At 38.2% G+C, this 18,015-nt stretch overlaps 3 protein-coding genes and 1 pseudogene across 4 annotated transcripts; 3 read left to right on the top strand and 1 right to left on the bottom strand.

The window, feature by feature from the left end:
* The first annotated feature begins 235 nt into the window (after positions 1-235).
* LOC137720601 (uncharacterized) lies at positions 236-3,795 on the top strand. Its single transcript, XM_068459692.2, has 5 exons — positions 236-1,091; positions 1,497-1,797; positions 2,425-2,583; positions 2,731-3,026; positions 3,136-3,795. Exons 1-5 carry the CDS (start codon positions 888-890, stop codon positions 3,361-3,363), a joined length of 1,188 nt encoding a protein of 395 aa, XP_068315793.2. The 5' UTR covers positions 236-887; the 3' UTR covers positions 3,364-3,795.
* A 3,479-nt stretch (positions 3,796-7,274) lies between these two features.
* Positions 7,275-9,380, top strand: LOC137721234 (AAA-ATPase At2g46620 pseudogene; annotated as a pseudogene). Its single transcript, XR_015960531.1, has one exon. The product of XR_015960531.1 is annotated as an AAA-ATPase At2g46620 pseudogene (transcript).
* A 2,970-nt stretch (positions 9,381-12,350) lies between these two features.
* Positions 12,351-16,117, top strand: LOC137720744 (vacuolar protein sorting-associated protein 26A). The gene is made up of 12 exons (XM_068459860.2): positions 12,351-12,573; positions 13,109-13,158; positions 13,266-13,340; positions 13,545-13,619; positions 13,760-13,832; positions 13,991-14,035; positions 14,294-14,405; positions 14,549-14,615; positions 14,829-14,873; positions 15,027-15,082; positions 15,351-15,526; positions 15,638-16,117. The coding sequence occupies exons 2-12, from the start codon at positions 13,156-13,158 to the stop codon at positions 15,814-15,816; spliced, it is 906 nt and encodes a 301-aa protein (XP_068315961.1). The 5' UTR covers positions 12,351-12,573; positions 13,109-13,155; the 3' UTR covers positions 15,817-16,117.
* Positions 16,118-16,183: 66 nt separating this feature from the next.
* On the bottom strand, positions 16,184-17,976 carry LOC137720745 (rhodanese-like domain-containing protein 14, chloroplastic). The gene is made up of 6 exons (XM_068459861.2): positions 17,478-17,976; positions 17,283-17,329; positions 17,051-17,143; positions 16,789-16,927; positions 16,589-16,691; positions 16,184-16,503 (listed from the first exon to the last, which is right to left on the bottom strand). The coding sequence occupies exons 1-6, from the start codon at positions 17,680-17,682 to the stop codon at positions 16,377-16,379; spliced, it is 714 nt and encodes a 237-aa protein (XP_068315962.1). The 5' UTR covers positions 17,683-17,976; the 3' UTR covers positions 16,184-16,376.
* Between the last annotated feature and the right edge of the window lie 39 nt (positions 17,977-18,015).

An 18,015-nucleotide genomic window follows, 5' to 3' on the forward strand; every position in this document is an offset into this window, starting at 1 on the left:
GATAGATGATAGTTTGGATTCTTTGGAATTGGATCTATTTTTTTAGCAACCATTCAAATTTTTACCAAATACTTAATGAAATTCCGTTTTGTTTCGTCTGCTACTTGAATTCTACTTGGAATTTTGGAAAGCAGGAATCTTCATGTTCAAGTTATTTATTTATGTACGTTCATTTTCGCAAAATCTAGCAGTGTCACATTCCCATTTTGTTCTTCCTATTTATAAAAAGAGAAAAGAAACTAAGAAACAAATTAGTCTAGCTTTAGCGACTTCAGAGCAGTTATAATAAAGAGTTTGTACTAACATGAGGCTCCGTAAGCTATTGAACATCTATCTCGCTATTTAAATCCAACTTGACTAACACGTTAGCTGTAAAATTGCGCCCTTTATGAACATGCTGCAAATTGCATCTCCAAATCTCTTGATCAAATTTACAAGCCTTTTACACAACTTATTATACGTAAAGTACCTCTCGATTTTATTTGACTTAACAAAGAGAGTCCGTAAATATTGGTTAGATCAGTTAATCAAGTCAGTGCACCCAAATTCACACTCACCTCCTCCAACATAATATAGTTTAAAACATCGTCTTGTCCAAAAAATACGAAGAGTCATGGGCCAACCCATAAGACATTTACACCTCCAGAACGGGAGCCCAAATCTCATCGGCCCGTACTTGAAACTCCCACGAAAAGCCAACGGCCACAAACGATATTCCCAGCTTGTTTGCCAAGCAGAGCAAGAAATACCCAAATAAAAAGTAGAAACCTTTCTTCCAATCCACACCCCTGTTCCTTAAATCCAATTCCTAATTTGCTATAATTTGCAAAGGGGCTCTGGAAATTGGGAATTAATTCGACTTTGTGAATTCTGCAGTACACTTTCAAATGGGGGGTTCACGGGAGAGGGAGACCAAGTTCCTGCAGGAACTGGTACTGTACGCGGCGAGCGCGGCGTTGAGTAGCTTGGTTTTGTTCGTGGGACTCCGGTATCTTGATCCGAACCGGGAAACGTCTAAGAAGGCGATGGAGAACAAGAAGGAAATCGCCAAGCGACTCGGCCGACCGCTTATTAACACCAACACTTACGAGGTAAAGAGACGCCATTTCCGGCTTCTGGGTTGTCCTTAACTTGCTGTTTCGTGGATTTTATTTCATTTTTGGAAATAATCAATATTTTTTTTGGATAATAGTGATCTGGGTTTTTGTAATATGTGGATTTTGAGGTGGTACTTTGAGAGATGATGAATTTTGATGTTTATTTTGTTGGGTTTTAGAGGGTTTTTGGTGCAGTTTCCTTGAAATATAGGCGTTTTTGCTGTTTTCCTTCCTGCATTATGGTGCAATCGGTTTTATTTTTTGTTAATACTTCGTATGTGAGTGAAATTATTTGAATTACTACAGGGACATCCAATAAAATTGGAATGATACTTTTTGATTTCGTGACTTATCCAATAAAATTGGATAGAGTAATGCTGATATAGTATTCGTAATCAGGATGTTATAGCCGGCGATGTTATAAACCCCGACCACATTGAAGTAGAATTTGGATCTATTGGAGGATTAGATGCTATAAAGGAAGCCTTGTATGAACTAGTGATCCTTCCACTACGGAGGCCTGATTTATTTTCCCACGGGAAGCTCCTTGGTCCACAAAAAGGTGTCTTGCTGTATGGACCGCCGGGTACTGGAAAGACTATGCTTGCCAAAGCTATTGCAAAGGAGTCTGGAGCTGTTTTCATCAATCTCAGGATATCAAATCTGATGAGCAAATGGTTTGGTGATGCACAAAAGCTCGGTGAGTGATATCAAATCTGATGTGCAAATATTCAAATAGGATCTTCTACTGTCTCTTCTCAAGTAGATTATGCATGTTTTATAACCAGTATCTTTCCTCTCTGATTCTTTTTCTATGGTTCTGGATCATACAATATCTTTTACTTCTCTATTTTGGCGATATATTTGTCAGCACTGTACGATTGTGAAGTATAGGAAGGGAAGGGAGTGTGCTAGATGAATATAGGCCCTTTTTTATACGAGAGATAAGTTCATGTAAGCTTTGATGTGATAGCTTTCATACTTTTATGCGTCTCACGACTTACTCAACTACCCATGAAACAACTATATCCATGCCTTTAGGAGTTAGGACTTTTATAGGTCTTGTTCCTAATAAGTCAAGTAAGCAAACTAATTCGATACTTATGCCACTGGGAATCAAAATGGCCTGGTGTATAAAAGCAATTATTTCGCGATCTTACTAGTTGATTGAGAAGGGTGAACTCTTATTTTTCTTTCAAGGAAAAGGTCATGCATATTTGTTGCTTTTACCTCAAGAGTTGCAATTATGCTAGTGTCCTACAAGGATTTTGAAGTTTTTGTAGTTTTCATATCAACTGTGCTTAGCATGTTAATTTGTCTTCTGCAGTTGCTGCTGTGTTTAGCTTGGCTTATAAACTCCAGCCTGCTATCATCTTTATTGATGAGGTTGATAGTTTCTTGGGTCAGCGCCGAACTACAGATCACGAGGCATTGACAAACATGAAAACTGAGTTCATGGCTTTATGGGATGGCTTTACTACAGATCGTAAGTTTTTTTTCTCCTCTCTAAATAGGAATTTTCTTCTTCTTTTCCTTAGGAAAAGAAAGCATTTGTGGTCAGTCATCAGTGAAATGCTAGACAATTATTCCTTGGATAAGGCATTTGGTTTGATATTTTATGTTGTTCATGCAGAGAACGCTCGAGTTATGGTTCTTGCTGCTACTAATCGTCCGTCAGAACTTGATGAAGCAATACTTCGGCGTCTTTCTCAGGCCTTTGAGATTGGGATGCCCGATGAAAGGGAGAGGGCTCAGATACTAAAGGTGATTTTGAAGGGTGAGAGGGTTGAAGACAATATTGATTATGATCGTTTAGCCGTCTTGTCTGAGGGTTACACAGGTTCAGATCTACTTGAGCTTTGCAAGAAAGCAGCATATGTTCCTATCAGAGACCTACTAAATGAAGAAAAGACCGGAAAGAAATCTTCTGTGAGTATATGTGGCATTTTCATTGTTTATCTTTGCAGTTTCAGCTCTAGTTAATAGGCTTGCAGGTTTTGTTTGTACTGACAGTGTTGGTCTCTGCTGCTTTCTTCAGGCACCAAGGCCATTAACCCAGTTAGATTTGGAGACTGTTCTCGCAACTTCCAAACATACAAAGGTTGCTGCAAATGACTATACTGGGTTGTTCTCATCACAATCATCACCAGGGTGGTCGAGGGATAGCGAGACTGGTGATTATCCAGTTCAAGCTGCAATTACTGAGCTTACAAAAAACGTGGTTTCCAAAATCTTGAATATTCAACCCGATGCACAGGACCCTTGAAATCCCTACCTCCACTCCAGCCAAAAGTCTCCACAGGTGGGGGGAATCTTGGGTTTCAACGGGTATATCCCCATGTGTCTATACAACTCTTGTACGTAACGGGATGAGTGCTAATATTCACACAGGGTATTCCCCCGGCAACGCCCCGGTGTTTCTCCTGCCGGTGACATATTATATTCAACGCCGTCAGACTCGTGGCAGTAGGAGCCTCCTCGATTATCTTCGATTAGGTTTACAATACATATGTTCTTAGTATTCACGTAGTTCCATCTTTTTGAATGGTGCCTAAGATCATATTGTGATTTAGCAAGCGACGTAGATTATTGGATATGAAGGAGCTGTTTTGTATCGACGTTCGGACCATTGTCTTGTTATAAACCTTTCTGACTCTGTAAACGTTGTTGAGAGTGGGTGGTTTTGTTTGACATTCAACATTTGCCTTCCAAATTTTGGTTTGCTCTTGTTCCAACTTCTCTCAAGCTATACGTGCTCAACTGTTCAGCAAGGGTACCTTCAACCCTAAACTAACTCTTGTAGGGAAATGCTAGTTTTAGTCGTGTGCTCGGTGGATGCTGACCATTCATGCTGATGGGATCCATAAACAAAACAACGATATACTACTTTGTGCACCATCATTGGATATGTGAGGTCGCTTGAGCTTCAAGTTACTCGGACTAGTAGGGCGCCCTATCCACTATCAGGATTAACGGGAGGGCAACTATACTTACAATAATGATATACTAAGGGGAGGGATTTAACTTATATATGAGGAGATATACTACTAAACTCGTGTTAGTGGCCCTGCGTGGCGATTAACAGTGTATTTCTCACATGGTGAGCAAGTTGCATGAGCTACCAGAATGATTAGGACCATCACCTAGCTGGAAGTAGGGCAGTTGGTTTCATATAAGGGCGAATCATTACCCCTTTCAAGTTTGTGTGCGTCCCTGAGAGTCCCTCTCATGCTTTTACTCTAAATCCAAGGCCCACAATTTTTCCGCCAGAAAGCTGCAACAGCTTGATAAGGTGGTATAATAAAGGAAGAACGCGGTTTTAGTCGTTTTTGACAATCATAAGCGTTTCTGATTATATGTGACGGAATAATTTAGAAGTAACTGTGGTTCGTCAAAATGTCTTTTAAAAACACAACGTATTTTTATTAGAAGCACCTTAAGGTATTTATATTCTATCTAGCGAAATAATTTATAAGTCCTGCGTCCGTTATAAATGGTGGAAAATTATTTTAAGGAAATTGACTGAGGATATCTAAGGAAAACCGCCCTACGAAACGAGCCACAAATGTCAGCAAAGTGAGACGTCCGAATCAATTATTTGTTAATCTCCTTTGGATTCCAATAATTTTGTGATACTCGTTTAAGTACATTAGCGTCCACAAAACAAACATGACAAACATGACATTAGCTCGTGGTTTTGGCTCTCCTAATTATTGTACAACACAATTTGTTAAAGAATGCAATCTCGCGTCAAAGGTTTGACACAATATATTACTTATATACAATTTGTCAACGAATGTAATCTCACGTCAGATATTTGACAAAATATATAACAACTTGTATTAAATGGTTTCACTTAAATTGTACTGATGCATTTTGATAGAAACTAAGCATCTAGTGTGTTGTGCATGTGGTTAAGTTGAGACAGTTTCGATATAATTAGTGGTAATCTGATAATTAAATAAATAAACCCATTGCATTATTGCATAATTGCATTAGTTATTTCCCTGCACTCACGTAAGTAAGCACCGTATGTTTGACAACTAATTTATTAATTAACATTACATGTTGAAAGTGAATATCCTGTTTGAAGCTAGATAAATGAAGATTAAACAATAATTAACAGGTCGCAGTTGGTGAGCAAAACCACTCTTTGACTACGTGCTCTGCTCAATGTGGGACATAGAAAACATAGCTCACACACGAGGAACGATACTTGACAACTCAAGAATGAGCTTGAATTTCTATACTCAAATTTTTTTTTATGTTTGAATCACATAGTTTTGTATTTATGAATAGAAACATTCATATTATGAATCACTTATATCTCTGCAAAAATGAAGATTATCTAGTTAATCTATTGTAACAAATACATAGACAGTTCATAATGTTGTTGCCAAATTCATTCATCTTTTTTTATGCAATTTTATGACTAAATGATCTTAGTTTTAGTCGATTTTTTTTGTAGAGGTGATCTTTGTAAAGTGATTTATATTATGAATGGTTTTGATCATAAACATAAAATTATATGAATCAGCAACAAATAACTTTAGGTAGGAACGCGTACTTATAGTCTCATTCTTTAAGTAGTCAAGTATTATTTACACGCGAGAGGAATAAGTATTTATATTAAACAACTTCATTGTCATTACGGAGTCCCGCTCAAAAATGACATATAAGTTTTTCTATACATAACAGTGCATTATTAAACTAAAACATTATAGTAACGGTGAATACACATTTCACGCAAGTCGCCCTACGAAAAAGGAAGCCATGAAAGGTCAGTTTTACATCAGCATGCAGCAGCTGGTTCAAGTAAAGTCATATATATACTAATCAAGCTTGCAATAATGTGTGTGTTTTCTTTTCCGATGGTTTCCTTTTTCATTTATATAAAGTCACGACTATAACGAGCAGATTCATCAAAGGCTGCACAGCATCCCACCGTGTGCCTGCTCGCTCTGACTATTCCCCCGTTTAATAGCTACGCAGCACAGCACCCCACCACGGCCCGAAACCATTAATTGATTAGACTTCTTCACTAGTTCTAATCCATGAACGGAGAGAATACATATTGTTGCGGTATTTCAAGTTAATTACTTATGTTATGTGTTTTAACTATGCCTTGATTATGACTTGCAGTGTTAGCAGCACTAATTGAGCGGATTAGTTCAATATATTTTGTCACTATCTATACCTAATGCACGACCCGCGAGCATAATCTTGTAGATTTGTCAGAATGACAATGCATTGTCATGTGTTTTAAATGTGTCTCGGAGTCTTGACCATTTCTAAGGTCATTAGCAACACCACCCAAGCCCATAATACTTAATTTGCGTCGTTGTAACATTATTTCAAACCAATTAAAAATGGTCACATATTTTAAAATCGTTCTCACTTCTCAGTGTAAGGGTGTAATAAAAAAAAAATCCGACATAGTATGAAAGCGATAAATCTAAAAAGCTAAGGGCTCGTCTAGAAATATTTTTGAAATGACTGAAAACGTCTTTGTCAAAAATGATTTTGAAACGAATCTTTAATAAAATCACAAGTGAATTATGAACAAATATTTTATTACTTCATACTCGTGGAAAAGTGCTTTCAATCAATTTTATAAAAAAAAAACAAAAAGATTCCATTAAAATTCAGCGCCGTTGGTCAAAAATCAAGTGCCAATAAATTGGTTGGGTTTGGTCAATTTAATGAAATTGAATAAAATGGGGGCACATGTGAGAGAAATTTTTAGTTGTGAAGGGAACACGGATGGTACACCACGTGTTTTTATGTAAGTGGTGGAAATTTTTAATTTTTAAGTTATTAATCTTTTAACATACATATCCCACCATTTATATAGGAACATATGATGTACCATCTTGTGTGACGATCATACTGAAAAATCTCTCAACATGTGAATAGTCTTTCAAAATAATTAAATAAAATATTATTTAAGAAACTTACGAAAAAAACGCTTCCAATCAATTTTAAAACGAAGAAAAAGATTTCATTAAAATCCAGCGCGATTTGTCAAAAATCAAGGGGCAATAAATTGGTTGGGTTTGGTCAATTTAATGAAATTGAATAAAATGGGGGCACATGTGAATAGTCCTCTAAAATAATTAAATAAAATATTAGAGAGAATGAGCCCTTAGTCGTTGGTCATCGTTTCACAGCCAAAGACAAACAATACAATCCACATTTCTTCTCCTTCTCTACGTACACGCCCGTTGTTGCTCTTTTTATTGACCCAACTCACCCAACTTTAATTTGCCGGCTCAAGCCGTCTCCATGCATTGTTCCCCCAACCCAAACCCATTAAGTTGCTCCTCCAAATATCATTCTCAATCTCCACCCATCACCTCCACTCCTCTCTCTCTTTGATTTCATCAAACCAAATTTTAGCCTCGCATTCAGCTGATTTGAGCATCGAAGGCTCTTTAGTTAGTAACTAAGCTAGAATCTCCGTCAATTTGTTTAATTACTCCATACGTAACTAACTTCAGCATCGGAGGCTCTTCAACGACTACTGCTAGCACGTTGGGTGCTACAATCCTTACCGTGGTGGGCTAGCTAGCTCGATTTCGGGTTAATTGTTCGTTTATCATGGGCGGATTCATGGCATTTTTCTATTTCTTGCTGTTTGCTGTTTCTTTGGTTCTGGTTCTCCGGTTCATGTCCAAAACATCTCTGGTTCACAAATTGACAAAATTATGGCAATCCTTGGCGGACCGGTTCAGAGTCTACCAGTTTTACAAAATCCCGCAGTTCAACGAGCACTTCCAAGAGAACCAGCTCTACGGCAAGATCTCCGTCTACCTCGACTCCCTCCCTTCCATCGAGGATTCCGACTTCACCAACCTCTTCACCGGCGCCAAATCCAACGACATCGTCTTCCGGCACGACGCCAACAACTCTGCCGTCCACGACACCTTCCTCAGCGCCAAGCTCTCTTGGAGTATTCAGAAATCCCAGTCCGACGGAATCCGGTCCTTCGTTTTGAAAATCAACCGGTCCGACAAGCGCCGCGTGTTCCGCCAGTACTTCCAACACATTCTTACCGTCGCCGATGAAATCGAGCAGCGGAACAGAGATATCAAGCTGTACATGAACCTCTCGCGTGAAAACGAACGGTGGCGATCGGTTCCGTTCACGCACCCTGCCACCTTCGACACCGTCGTGATGGACGCCGAGCTGAAGAATAAAGTCCGGTCCGATCTTGAGAATTTCTCGAAATCGAAGCAGTATTATCACCGACTAGGCCGAGTTTGGAAGCGGAGCTTTTTGCTCTACGGCCCCTCCGGCACCGGAAAAACCAGCTTCGTCGCCGCCATGGCGAGGTTCTTAGGCTACGACGTGTACGACGTCGACATGTCCAAAGTCGCCGATGACTCCGATTTGAAAATGCTTCTCCTCCAAACGACGCCGAAGTCGCTGATCGTGGTGGAGGATCTGGACCGTTTCTTGGCGGAGAAATCCACGGCTGTGAGCTTGTCCGGGCTGTTGAATTTTATGGACGGGATAGTGTCGTCGTGCGGTGAGGAGCGCGTCTTGGTTTTCACGATGAACGGTAAGGATCAGGTGGACCAGTTGGTTTTGAGGCCGGGTCGGGTCGATGTCCACATCCATTTTCCACTCTGCGATTTTTCCGCTTTCAAGAGCTTGGCCAGCACTTACCTCGGGCTAAAGGAACACAAGCTGTTCCCGCAGGTGGAGGAGATTTTCCACGGAGGAGCGAGTCTGAGCCCGGCGGCGATCGGCGAGATTATGATTTCGAATCGGAGCTCGCCGAGTCGGGCTTTGAAGTCGGTTATCTCGGCGTTGCAGACGAATGTGGATAGTATGAAGGGAGCGAACAAAGTCGGGCAAACGTTGTCAAATAGTTCGTCGGGTCGGTCCGTCGACGAGTCGGGCGAACCCAGCGCCGTTTTTTGCCATGAAAGTGTTCACACGGTGAGGGAGTTCAGGAAATTGTACGGTCTTTTGAAAATGGGGAGTCGGAGGAAGGAAGAGCCGCCGTTGGATTCAAGTTCCGCGGAGAAGTTGGATGGTTTAAGGCATGAAAGGTTGAATTTGTAATTTCATAGTGTTATATATTTTTTGAAATTCAATTATTTAGTCCCGTTGTAAAATGAACAAAGATTAGCTACTCAAGAATAAGTAAGAACTCTCAAAATTCATCGTGTTCGAATCACAGAATTTTGTGCTTACTGATAAGAGTCGTTTATATTATAAATCACATTGTAAAAGTCTGTAAAATGAATTAAAACTAAGTATGTTTATAGTCAATCTATTCTAAGCAGTATATCGACGGTTTATATTGCTTTTACTAATTTTGTTGATCTATTTTTTATATAATTTGATGACTAAACGACTTCAATTATAATTGATTTTTTGCAGAAACGATATTTGTAAAGTGATTTATACTACGAATGGTTTTAATATAAATACGAAATTCTATAAATTGACAACGAACAACTTTGAGTATGAACTCGTACTCATTATTTAAGTAGCCATATATAATTCTTGTAAAATAACATTAGGACGATGAATACAATATATATATATTTTTTTACTGTAATATTGTTTTCTTAATTCAAACAATGAGGAAACGTGAAAATTTCGATTTGACTTGGTTAAGCTCGTGTTGTCGACCCGTTTTATGGACAATGGCCCTTATTTTTTTATGCGCCTTACTATTTTTACAAATCAGAGTTATGACTTTTTGTTAAGTGAGGTTTTCCTTAAGAGCAAGTTCAGCAGGGAGAGTAGCCCGATGGACCAACACGAGAACAGGAGCAAATCGCCTCAGTAATCAAGTCCAGCCTATGGAGAGATTTTTCAGTGTGATTGTCACATAAGGTGGTACACTACCCATATAAATGGTGAGATATCTGCGTTAAAAGATTAATAACTTAAAAATTAAAAATTTCCACCATTTATATAAAAACACGTGGTGTAGCATCCGTGTTCCCGTCACAACTAAAAATTTCTCCAACCCATGCTGGCGATTGCCTAGGGGGGGCCCGAGGGAGAGGCCCAACATGAGTCAGTGCCCCGAGAGCCCGAGGGCCAAGTGATGCAAGGCTCACGTCTTGGGGACATCAGTCACGTTATAAAATTAATAAAAATATAAAATATTTAATAAAAATGTAAAAAAATCCGAAAAAAAAATTGAAAAAAAAAACTAATAAAAATTTTATAAAATTAAAAAAAAAAAATCAATTCGGCCGTTTCATTCCCCAGCTTCGTCTCCACTGCCACCGTGCTGCACTTGATCCTTGACCTTCAACCACTCCACCTCCCGTGCGCCTTCTTCTTCTTTCTCTCCGACTTTGAATTCAATGGTTTCTCATCGGAGTTTGTCCCCAAGATTGGGTTTGGAAGCTTGGATTGTCTGCTTTGACGACACTATGTCTCACAGTGCACCGATGGTGCATGCAAGACCACATTCACGTTCCACATGCTCCATAGATTCAACATATAAGGTTTTGAGGTTAAATTACTCAAGGAAATGGTGGTGATGGTGGCTAGTTTGCCACTGTGCTAGAGAGAGAGAGAGAGTTTGCGAAGTGAGGGAACTTCCTGGAACCAAATGCATGTTAGGTGGCTTATTCACAAGTATAGCCGTCTTGCATGTATGACAGGTGGAACTTGGAAATTTAATGACACACACACACACATATATATATATATATATATATATGTTTTCATTCCAACGAGTTCACCCAAGGAAAATGATAGGTGATATAAGCTCAACCTTTTGGGTACAAAGTCAATCTCAACTCCTATATTGTTTCTGTTTATTGAATTTCATAACCATCCATTAATCTATCTTTCAAATTTTGCTATATAAAAAAAAATTACATAACTAAATCATAGTCTAAAAAAATCGCATAACTAAATGACACGTGGTACAACTAGACCGATTAAAAATCATATCCAAAATTACAAATAAAATTATTTTTTATTATTTTATAAAATAAAAAATACTAATATTTTATTATCTATTGTCATGACTATTCAATTAGGGATGAAGATACAAAAGACAGTTACTGTTCACTGGAGGCTATTCAATAGTGAGTTGCCCTAGGGGGCCTTTGCAACGCTGGAATTGCTCTAAGGGTGAAGGCTAAAGTTTGGTAGTTGTATGTTTAGAATTTTTGTTACGGAACTAATCATATGACAAAAGAGATAAACATACATTGTATGTAACTGATAATAAGACGAATTTTTGATTTGCAATCGGCTATCTTCCAAGCAATTTGAAAGTTTCCACACGCTGTAAGATTTTTTTAATCAAATGAAAACTTATCCGAAAGTTAAAATAGATCACGAAGCCCTTGAATTCTTTTCCGTTACATCTATAAGTTATTATATTGAAATAATCGACAGGACATGAAGCTTCAGGCCTCTACTCATCTATCTTTTTTCTTCTAAGCAAAATTAGAGTTCTCAATATATTGGGAAAGCAAATATTTCATGGAGGCTTTCTAAGACGAGAGAGAAGGGAACTAGGGCTGCGTTTGGTTCAAATCGGTTTGATTTTTTGTCAAAATCGAAATTGAACCGAAATTTTAACATCTCCAACATAATCATAACATAAACATTTCAACTAGGGTGAAAGAAAAGAAGGGGGAGAAATAATAGGTTAGGGTTTAGAGTTTCTAAAGGCTTTTTTTTGAATATTTTGCGCTTAAAGTTTGGCAACACATTAGGCTTAGCACATTTGAGCTTACAAACTGGGTTTAGAAAATAAGGAAAACTAATGAAGATGATTTGAAAACTTTGAGTTTTAACGATGAAAACAAAATAAAAAGTAAAGTGAATAGTACCAGGTTTAACTTTTTAATGTAAAAATGTGATTTTTCGTTAAAGTGAACAGTATTGCAGACTTTTCGTTAAAATATGTTAGAAAATAATACTCAAAACAGATAATTAAATTAAAAAAATATTAATTTAATTAATTTGGTTTGGTTCGGTTTCTAGACCACTGAAATCGAAACCAAACCAAAAGAATTCGGTTTTGTTTGGTTTTTTTGTTCGATTCGATTATTTTGGTTTTGATTATGTTCGGTTTTCAGTTTTTTGAACCCACCCCTAATAGAAGGGGTAAGGGACAACACGATTGTGTGGGTGAGAAATTTGCTTTGAGTCGCGTGATTTACGTAAACAGTTTAAAATTATTTGATCCAGAGTGAGTAACATCCTATTAGTTTGGTTCAGCTTTATGAAGAAAATCAAAATATTTCAAGCCTTGCCTCCAAACAAAAAATAAATGAAAAAAACAAAGAAGGAAAATCGAAGCTTCGTTCACGTGCTCGCACGTGAGAACGAGGACGGCTTGAAGAAGGAAAACAATACACTTTCGAGTCTTGTTCCCAACTGTCGATCAAGGAGGAGTAGTTTCGCTCTTCTTCTCCGTTAGCCCTAAATCCCCAATTCGCAGCGCTCGCCGATCTCTCACTACGTCGTCAATAAGGTACGTGAAATTCATAAATCTCCAACTCCATATTCAAAATCTTTCCTGTAAATTTACAACTTTTCTCTGATTGAAGCTGATCATCGATTGAATTTGCTCAATTGTTCCCCATTTTATGCCTATTTAGAGCCGATTAGGTATCTATGCAGTTGAATTGGGAAATCCTTTTTATCTGTGAGAATTAGGGCACAAATTTTGAGCTTGGAAATGGTGGGTGGTTGTGCATTTTAGCTGTTTTTTGGTTACGATTCGTGCATTGGGTTTTTAGCATTTTAAATTGTAGGTTAAGTGAGTAAATTGTGATTTGCGAGCTTAGAATAATGTTCGTTGTGCATAAACAGATAAATTTTGCACCTTTGTAACTGCAAACTATGTGTGTCTGAAGTTGACTATTATTAGTTTTGACATTTATTCTAGGTGAATTTTTAGGGTATTGAGGAAAAATTTTGGTGTTTGGTAAATTATACATGATTAGCGAGAGGGAATGCTTTATAATGTGTATTGAGACATGAATTTTCCACATTGAATTTTTCAGGTCTCTTGAGTGAGCTATTAGGAACTGGGCATTTTATCCTGATCAACATGGTAAGGTTTCATGAACAGCTACGGTTGCTGGGGTCATTGTTCAATCTCGTTATAATCATGAGGAATTCTTTGTGGTATTAATTTGGCACACTTCCAATTTGTCGCAGAATTACTTAATTGGAGCATTCAAACCATCCTGCAACATTTCAATCACGTTTTCTGATGCCAAAACTCGGAAGCAGGTAATCCATGTTTAAAGAAGAAATTGAGATATTTTTCCCTTCAGGATCGTTAAAGAACATATTATTGATGATAGCTCGTGCTCCTTGTTACTTCCAACAGATCATTTATCCATGGCTTTATTAAATGCAAATCTCAAATCAAAACTATACGAGATTGGAAAATCAGCTTAACATTTTTCCCTCATCTCTGGTCTGTTTCTGTAGGTCCCCTTAAAGAAGGAAAGTGGCCAAGCAGTATTGGTCCCACTTTTTCAAAGTCAAGAAAACATTTCTGGGAAGGTATATTGTTTGATTGCATCGTTTTGAATGATAAGCATTATAGTACACAAAGGTTAAATCTTTAGGAAATTGATTTCGAGTAGTTTAGACTATAAAGATCACCTCTTAGAGATATTTCCTTTCTTTGTTGTCAATTTCAGATTAATATAGAACCAATTCAAGGGAAGAAGGTCGAACACAATGGAGTTAAAGTTGAGCTCCTCGGTCAAATCGGTATTGTTTTGTTATTTTATTTTTTGTTGCTACTTGCTAGTTTCCTGTGTTATATTTGTATGATGTGGAAAGATGGAGGTTTAATGTGAAAATAATAGCATTTCTTAGGATTTTTATTTCTTACCCGAGCACTCTTATAGACTTTATTTATGTTGCAGAGATGTACTTTGACAGAGGCAACTTTTATGACTTTACTTCCCTTGGTGAGTATGCTCTCGCTTCATTTCATTAGCTTTGTACAGTTTCTACTCAGTTTTTCAAACTACTGATTTTGATTCCTTGTTTATAACTGCCAACCCTTTACATTAGAAATAAAGAAAGATAGGGATTAATCATTATGATGCTCCAAATTTTCATATTTTATCCATCATCAGTCTGTCTATTTATCATTTTACTGAAGAAAGAAAAAAGGGTGATGTTTTCCTTGTAATTGTCTTTAAACTTGTTGCTCTTGTTAACAGTTCGTGAACTTGATGTTCCTGGAGATATATATGAAAGGAAAACATATCCTTTTGAGTTTTCTACAGTTGAGATGCCATATGAGACTTACAACGGGGTGAATGTTAGACTTAGGTAAGTCTTAAAACGATCATCGTTACTTGTATTTTCATTATTTTTTTGTTAATTGAAGTAAATATCTATTGGCAGCTTTTAGATTTTGCGTGAACATCATGTTCATAATTCATGCTGACATATTGTAAATTTGCTCTTCCTAGGTATGTTCTGAAAGTCACAATTAGTCGTGGTTATGGTAGTAGCATAGTGGAATACCAGGATTTTGTGGTAATCTCTCTCTTTTCTCTCGTTTTCTTGGAAATCAGGATTTTTTAGCAATATTGTTCATTCTGCTCCTCACCTTCTATTGTCTATGCTTTCAAAACCTGCTCACAATTTACTACTCACAGGGTTTCACATATAAGTGATTATCATTACCATTCACAATCATTAGTCATGTAGCATTCTCACAATTTATATTGATGTTGTTCTGTGCTTCAGGTTCGCAACTATTCCCCGCCTCCATCTATTAACAATAGCATCAAAGTGAGTACCAGATATGTACTGCAACAAAAAAGTTTCTGTTCATCCATTAGCTTAATTCCATCTTATGTTGCATCTCTCTAGTGTGATGCAACAACCAGCCCATTGTTAGTCCTCCCTCAATGGATCTTTCTTATAGTTTTGTTCCCTTTGCAGATGGAAGTGGGAATTGAGGATTGTCTGCACATTGAGTTTGAGTACAACAAGAGCAAGTAAGTTGAAATATATCTGACCAGGGTTGTATGTGTATTGTTAGTGGTTTACATGCATGAGATGAAATCTGGAAACATTGGCTATTTTCAAATGCTAAGTTTCATTGCTCCACAACCATTGCCTGAGCTCACTGGTGTAGAGCGGGTTTGTACAAAGAGAACTTTGTGCCTAGGATGTAATAAATCGGAACTATGTTATGTTGAGAAAGTTAAAACAAAAGAGAACAATTTGGCGTTAATTATTGGTGTGTTGATACTTGATATACAGGTACCATCTGAAAGATGTTATTATCGGCAAGATATATTTCCTTCTTGTAAGAATCAAAATAAAGAATATGGATCTGGAGATCAGGCGTCGAGAGTCAACAGGGTCGGGGCCCAATACTCATGTTGAGACAGAGACACTTGCTAAGTTTGAGTTGATGGATGGTGCTCCAGTAAGAGGTATGTTCTTTAACTCTTTTGCTTTCTTAATATGATTAACGTCTAAGCTTGCTGCAATTCTTCAACTGTCCATATATGAATGGTTTACGTGCATATGCTTACCTTTTTCAGGTGAATCAATTCCCATTAGATTGTTTCTTAGCCCTTATGAACTCACACCAACACACCGCAACATCAATAACAAATTCAGCGTGAAGTATTATTTGAATCTTGTTCTGGTTGATGAAGAGGACCGACGGTATTTCAAGCAGCAAGAAATCACTATATACAGGATTGAAGAGACGTCATGATCACTCATTTCACATGCTATCTCCATTTGATCCATTTGACGTGGAATAGAAGATAAAATTTCTCGTGGCACCTTGTAAAGCTTAAAAAATTTCGACCTTATTGTGCTTCAATGACTTGGTATTCTGGCTGAGTTGCAACTTTGATACAGGATTGTCGCATGTACATGGGCGCGGTGGAAGGACAAGATCTCCGGTTGCAGTGATGATACATCATGTAACAATCATCCTGTATCTTAACTTTGTGAAGTTTCTCCAATTTACTTTGTGAATTACCATTGGAGAAATTAAGTTTGAACTTTAAGCCTGCTTTCTGTTATTGTTATATCTTTGATGGAATTCTGCAGTTCAATTGATCGAAAAAGAGAAATGATGAAGACGGGCGGAAATTATCCGGTCGTTGTTATGTTTAGCATCATTACAAGAACATTCAATTTGAATCCGAATTCACAAGTTGTTAGTTATGCTAAGAAATCAATGGCAAGCGCGCGCGCGCACACACTCATTTATGAACAAAACACGCTCCTTTGAAGCAATCTTTCTTTCATACTGCCACCGGTACTTCACTCTTCTTCTTCTTCTTCTGCAACCGATGGCAGCCCCTCTTTGAACCACTCGTAAAGTCCGCCTTCTAAGTGGAAGACATTCGTATAACCGTTGAGGACGAGCAAGTAGGCTGCTATCAGTGATCTGCAGGAGACTGGCGTAAGTGATCAACGTGATCAACTCTGCAACGAATTGAAATCTCAAGGAAGAAGAAACTAAACTGAATCACCTTGACTGTTGACCTTCTGGGAGATTTTGGGTAGGTCTCATCGTACCGCCGGAGGCGCAAGCCACTATTATCTTTGCCTTCTTATCAAGCTGCGATCCCACACCTGTTACCATATACCACAACATTGTTATTATTTGGTGTTTCTGCACCTGTAAAAGTTGTCTATTGACAAAGCAAGCTAGCTTATACTTAATACATACTCGATATGAAGTCAGGGTTCTCTTCTGTGCCGGCAAAGATGCCGAAAAACGCGAAAGCAGCACGGCGGGCAATGTCCCACGCTGTCCACTCCTTTATAAGCCTGTATATTTGCACGTTAATCGCGCCCGGCGGATGAGCCTGCATTCACCGCAAACATTCATTTTCCGGTACTTAGTTAGCCAGCTCAAACTTCCTGCAGAGATTGGCATGACGCCGGTAAGGGTGACAAATGCAATCACGACGAAGAAAACTTAACCGAACCTCTTTGAATTCCGCTTCAGGCCGCACGTCAAGAATCACGAAGTTGTTTTCTTTTTGGAGCCTCAGAGCTTCTTTCACATCCACACTCCTCACCTGCACATTTTTTCGTCAAAATTTCGGCACCGGTGATAGTTCAATGCTAACGTTCTAACATGGTATCAGAGCAGATTATTCACATGTTGCGTTCGTTGATTGAACTCTATCTGTTTCAGAGGAGAACAAGTGTACGTACCTTTTTCTGTAGGAGAAGTTCCCTCTTAGTCTTCCAGTCCTCTTCAGCTAGCCTCTCCAAAACATGAGAATCAAGAAACCAAGTGAGGCTGGATTAATTTGACTTCAATTATAATCGCTTTTTTTTTTTTTTTTTTTGACAAAGCGATATTCTGAACTAGTCTGTTATACGTAAATACAGGTTTTATAGTTGTACCTGGCGTTTTAGCTTGTTTTGTTGCTGCACTACGGATTCTGAGGCCCTGTGACGAAAACCGTTGCCTTGTGGATGATGATGATCTGACTGATCCGACGGCTGTAAGCCAGCAGGAATTCTGGTTATGCTGGCAATGCTTGGAAGCCAATGATCCCAACGGGGAAGAATAAGATGGGTTCAGCGTGATCGAAGTCAGAGAAGCCATTAATTCCAAATATATTTATGGCTCCAAAAGCCCCAAGAAATCCTCCAAAACCCCGAGAAATCAGCAGCTATATAATCTAAATAATCTGGATCAATAATTCAATAATTCAAAACAAATGGAAATGGTGTGTTTTGGGATGTTATGAGTGCTTATTTGTTGAGTGACGTAGGGCATGGATAATGATATAATGGGATTTTATCTCTTTCTCTTCCCAAAATCTGAGTTTGTGGTGGATATTTGATATTTCCGAGGGTTTATTGCTGTTTCAATTTCTTTCATCCTCACCTCCTCCCCTTATGTCATGTTGTAGGACCGTGCCTATATGATATAACC

The sequence above is a fragment of the Pyrus communis genome, chromosome 1 (assembly GCF_041283825.1).
Source record: "Pyrus communis isolate YQ-2024b chromosome 1, ASM4128382v1, whole genome shotgun sequence".
NCBI lineage: Eukaryota > Viridiplantae > Streptophyta > Magnoliopsida > Rosales > Rosaceae > Pyrus > Pyrus communis.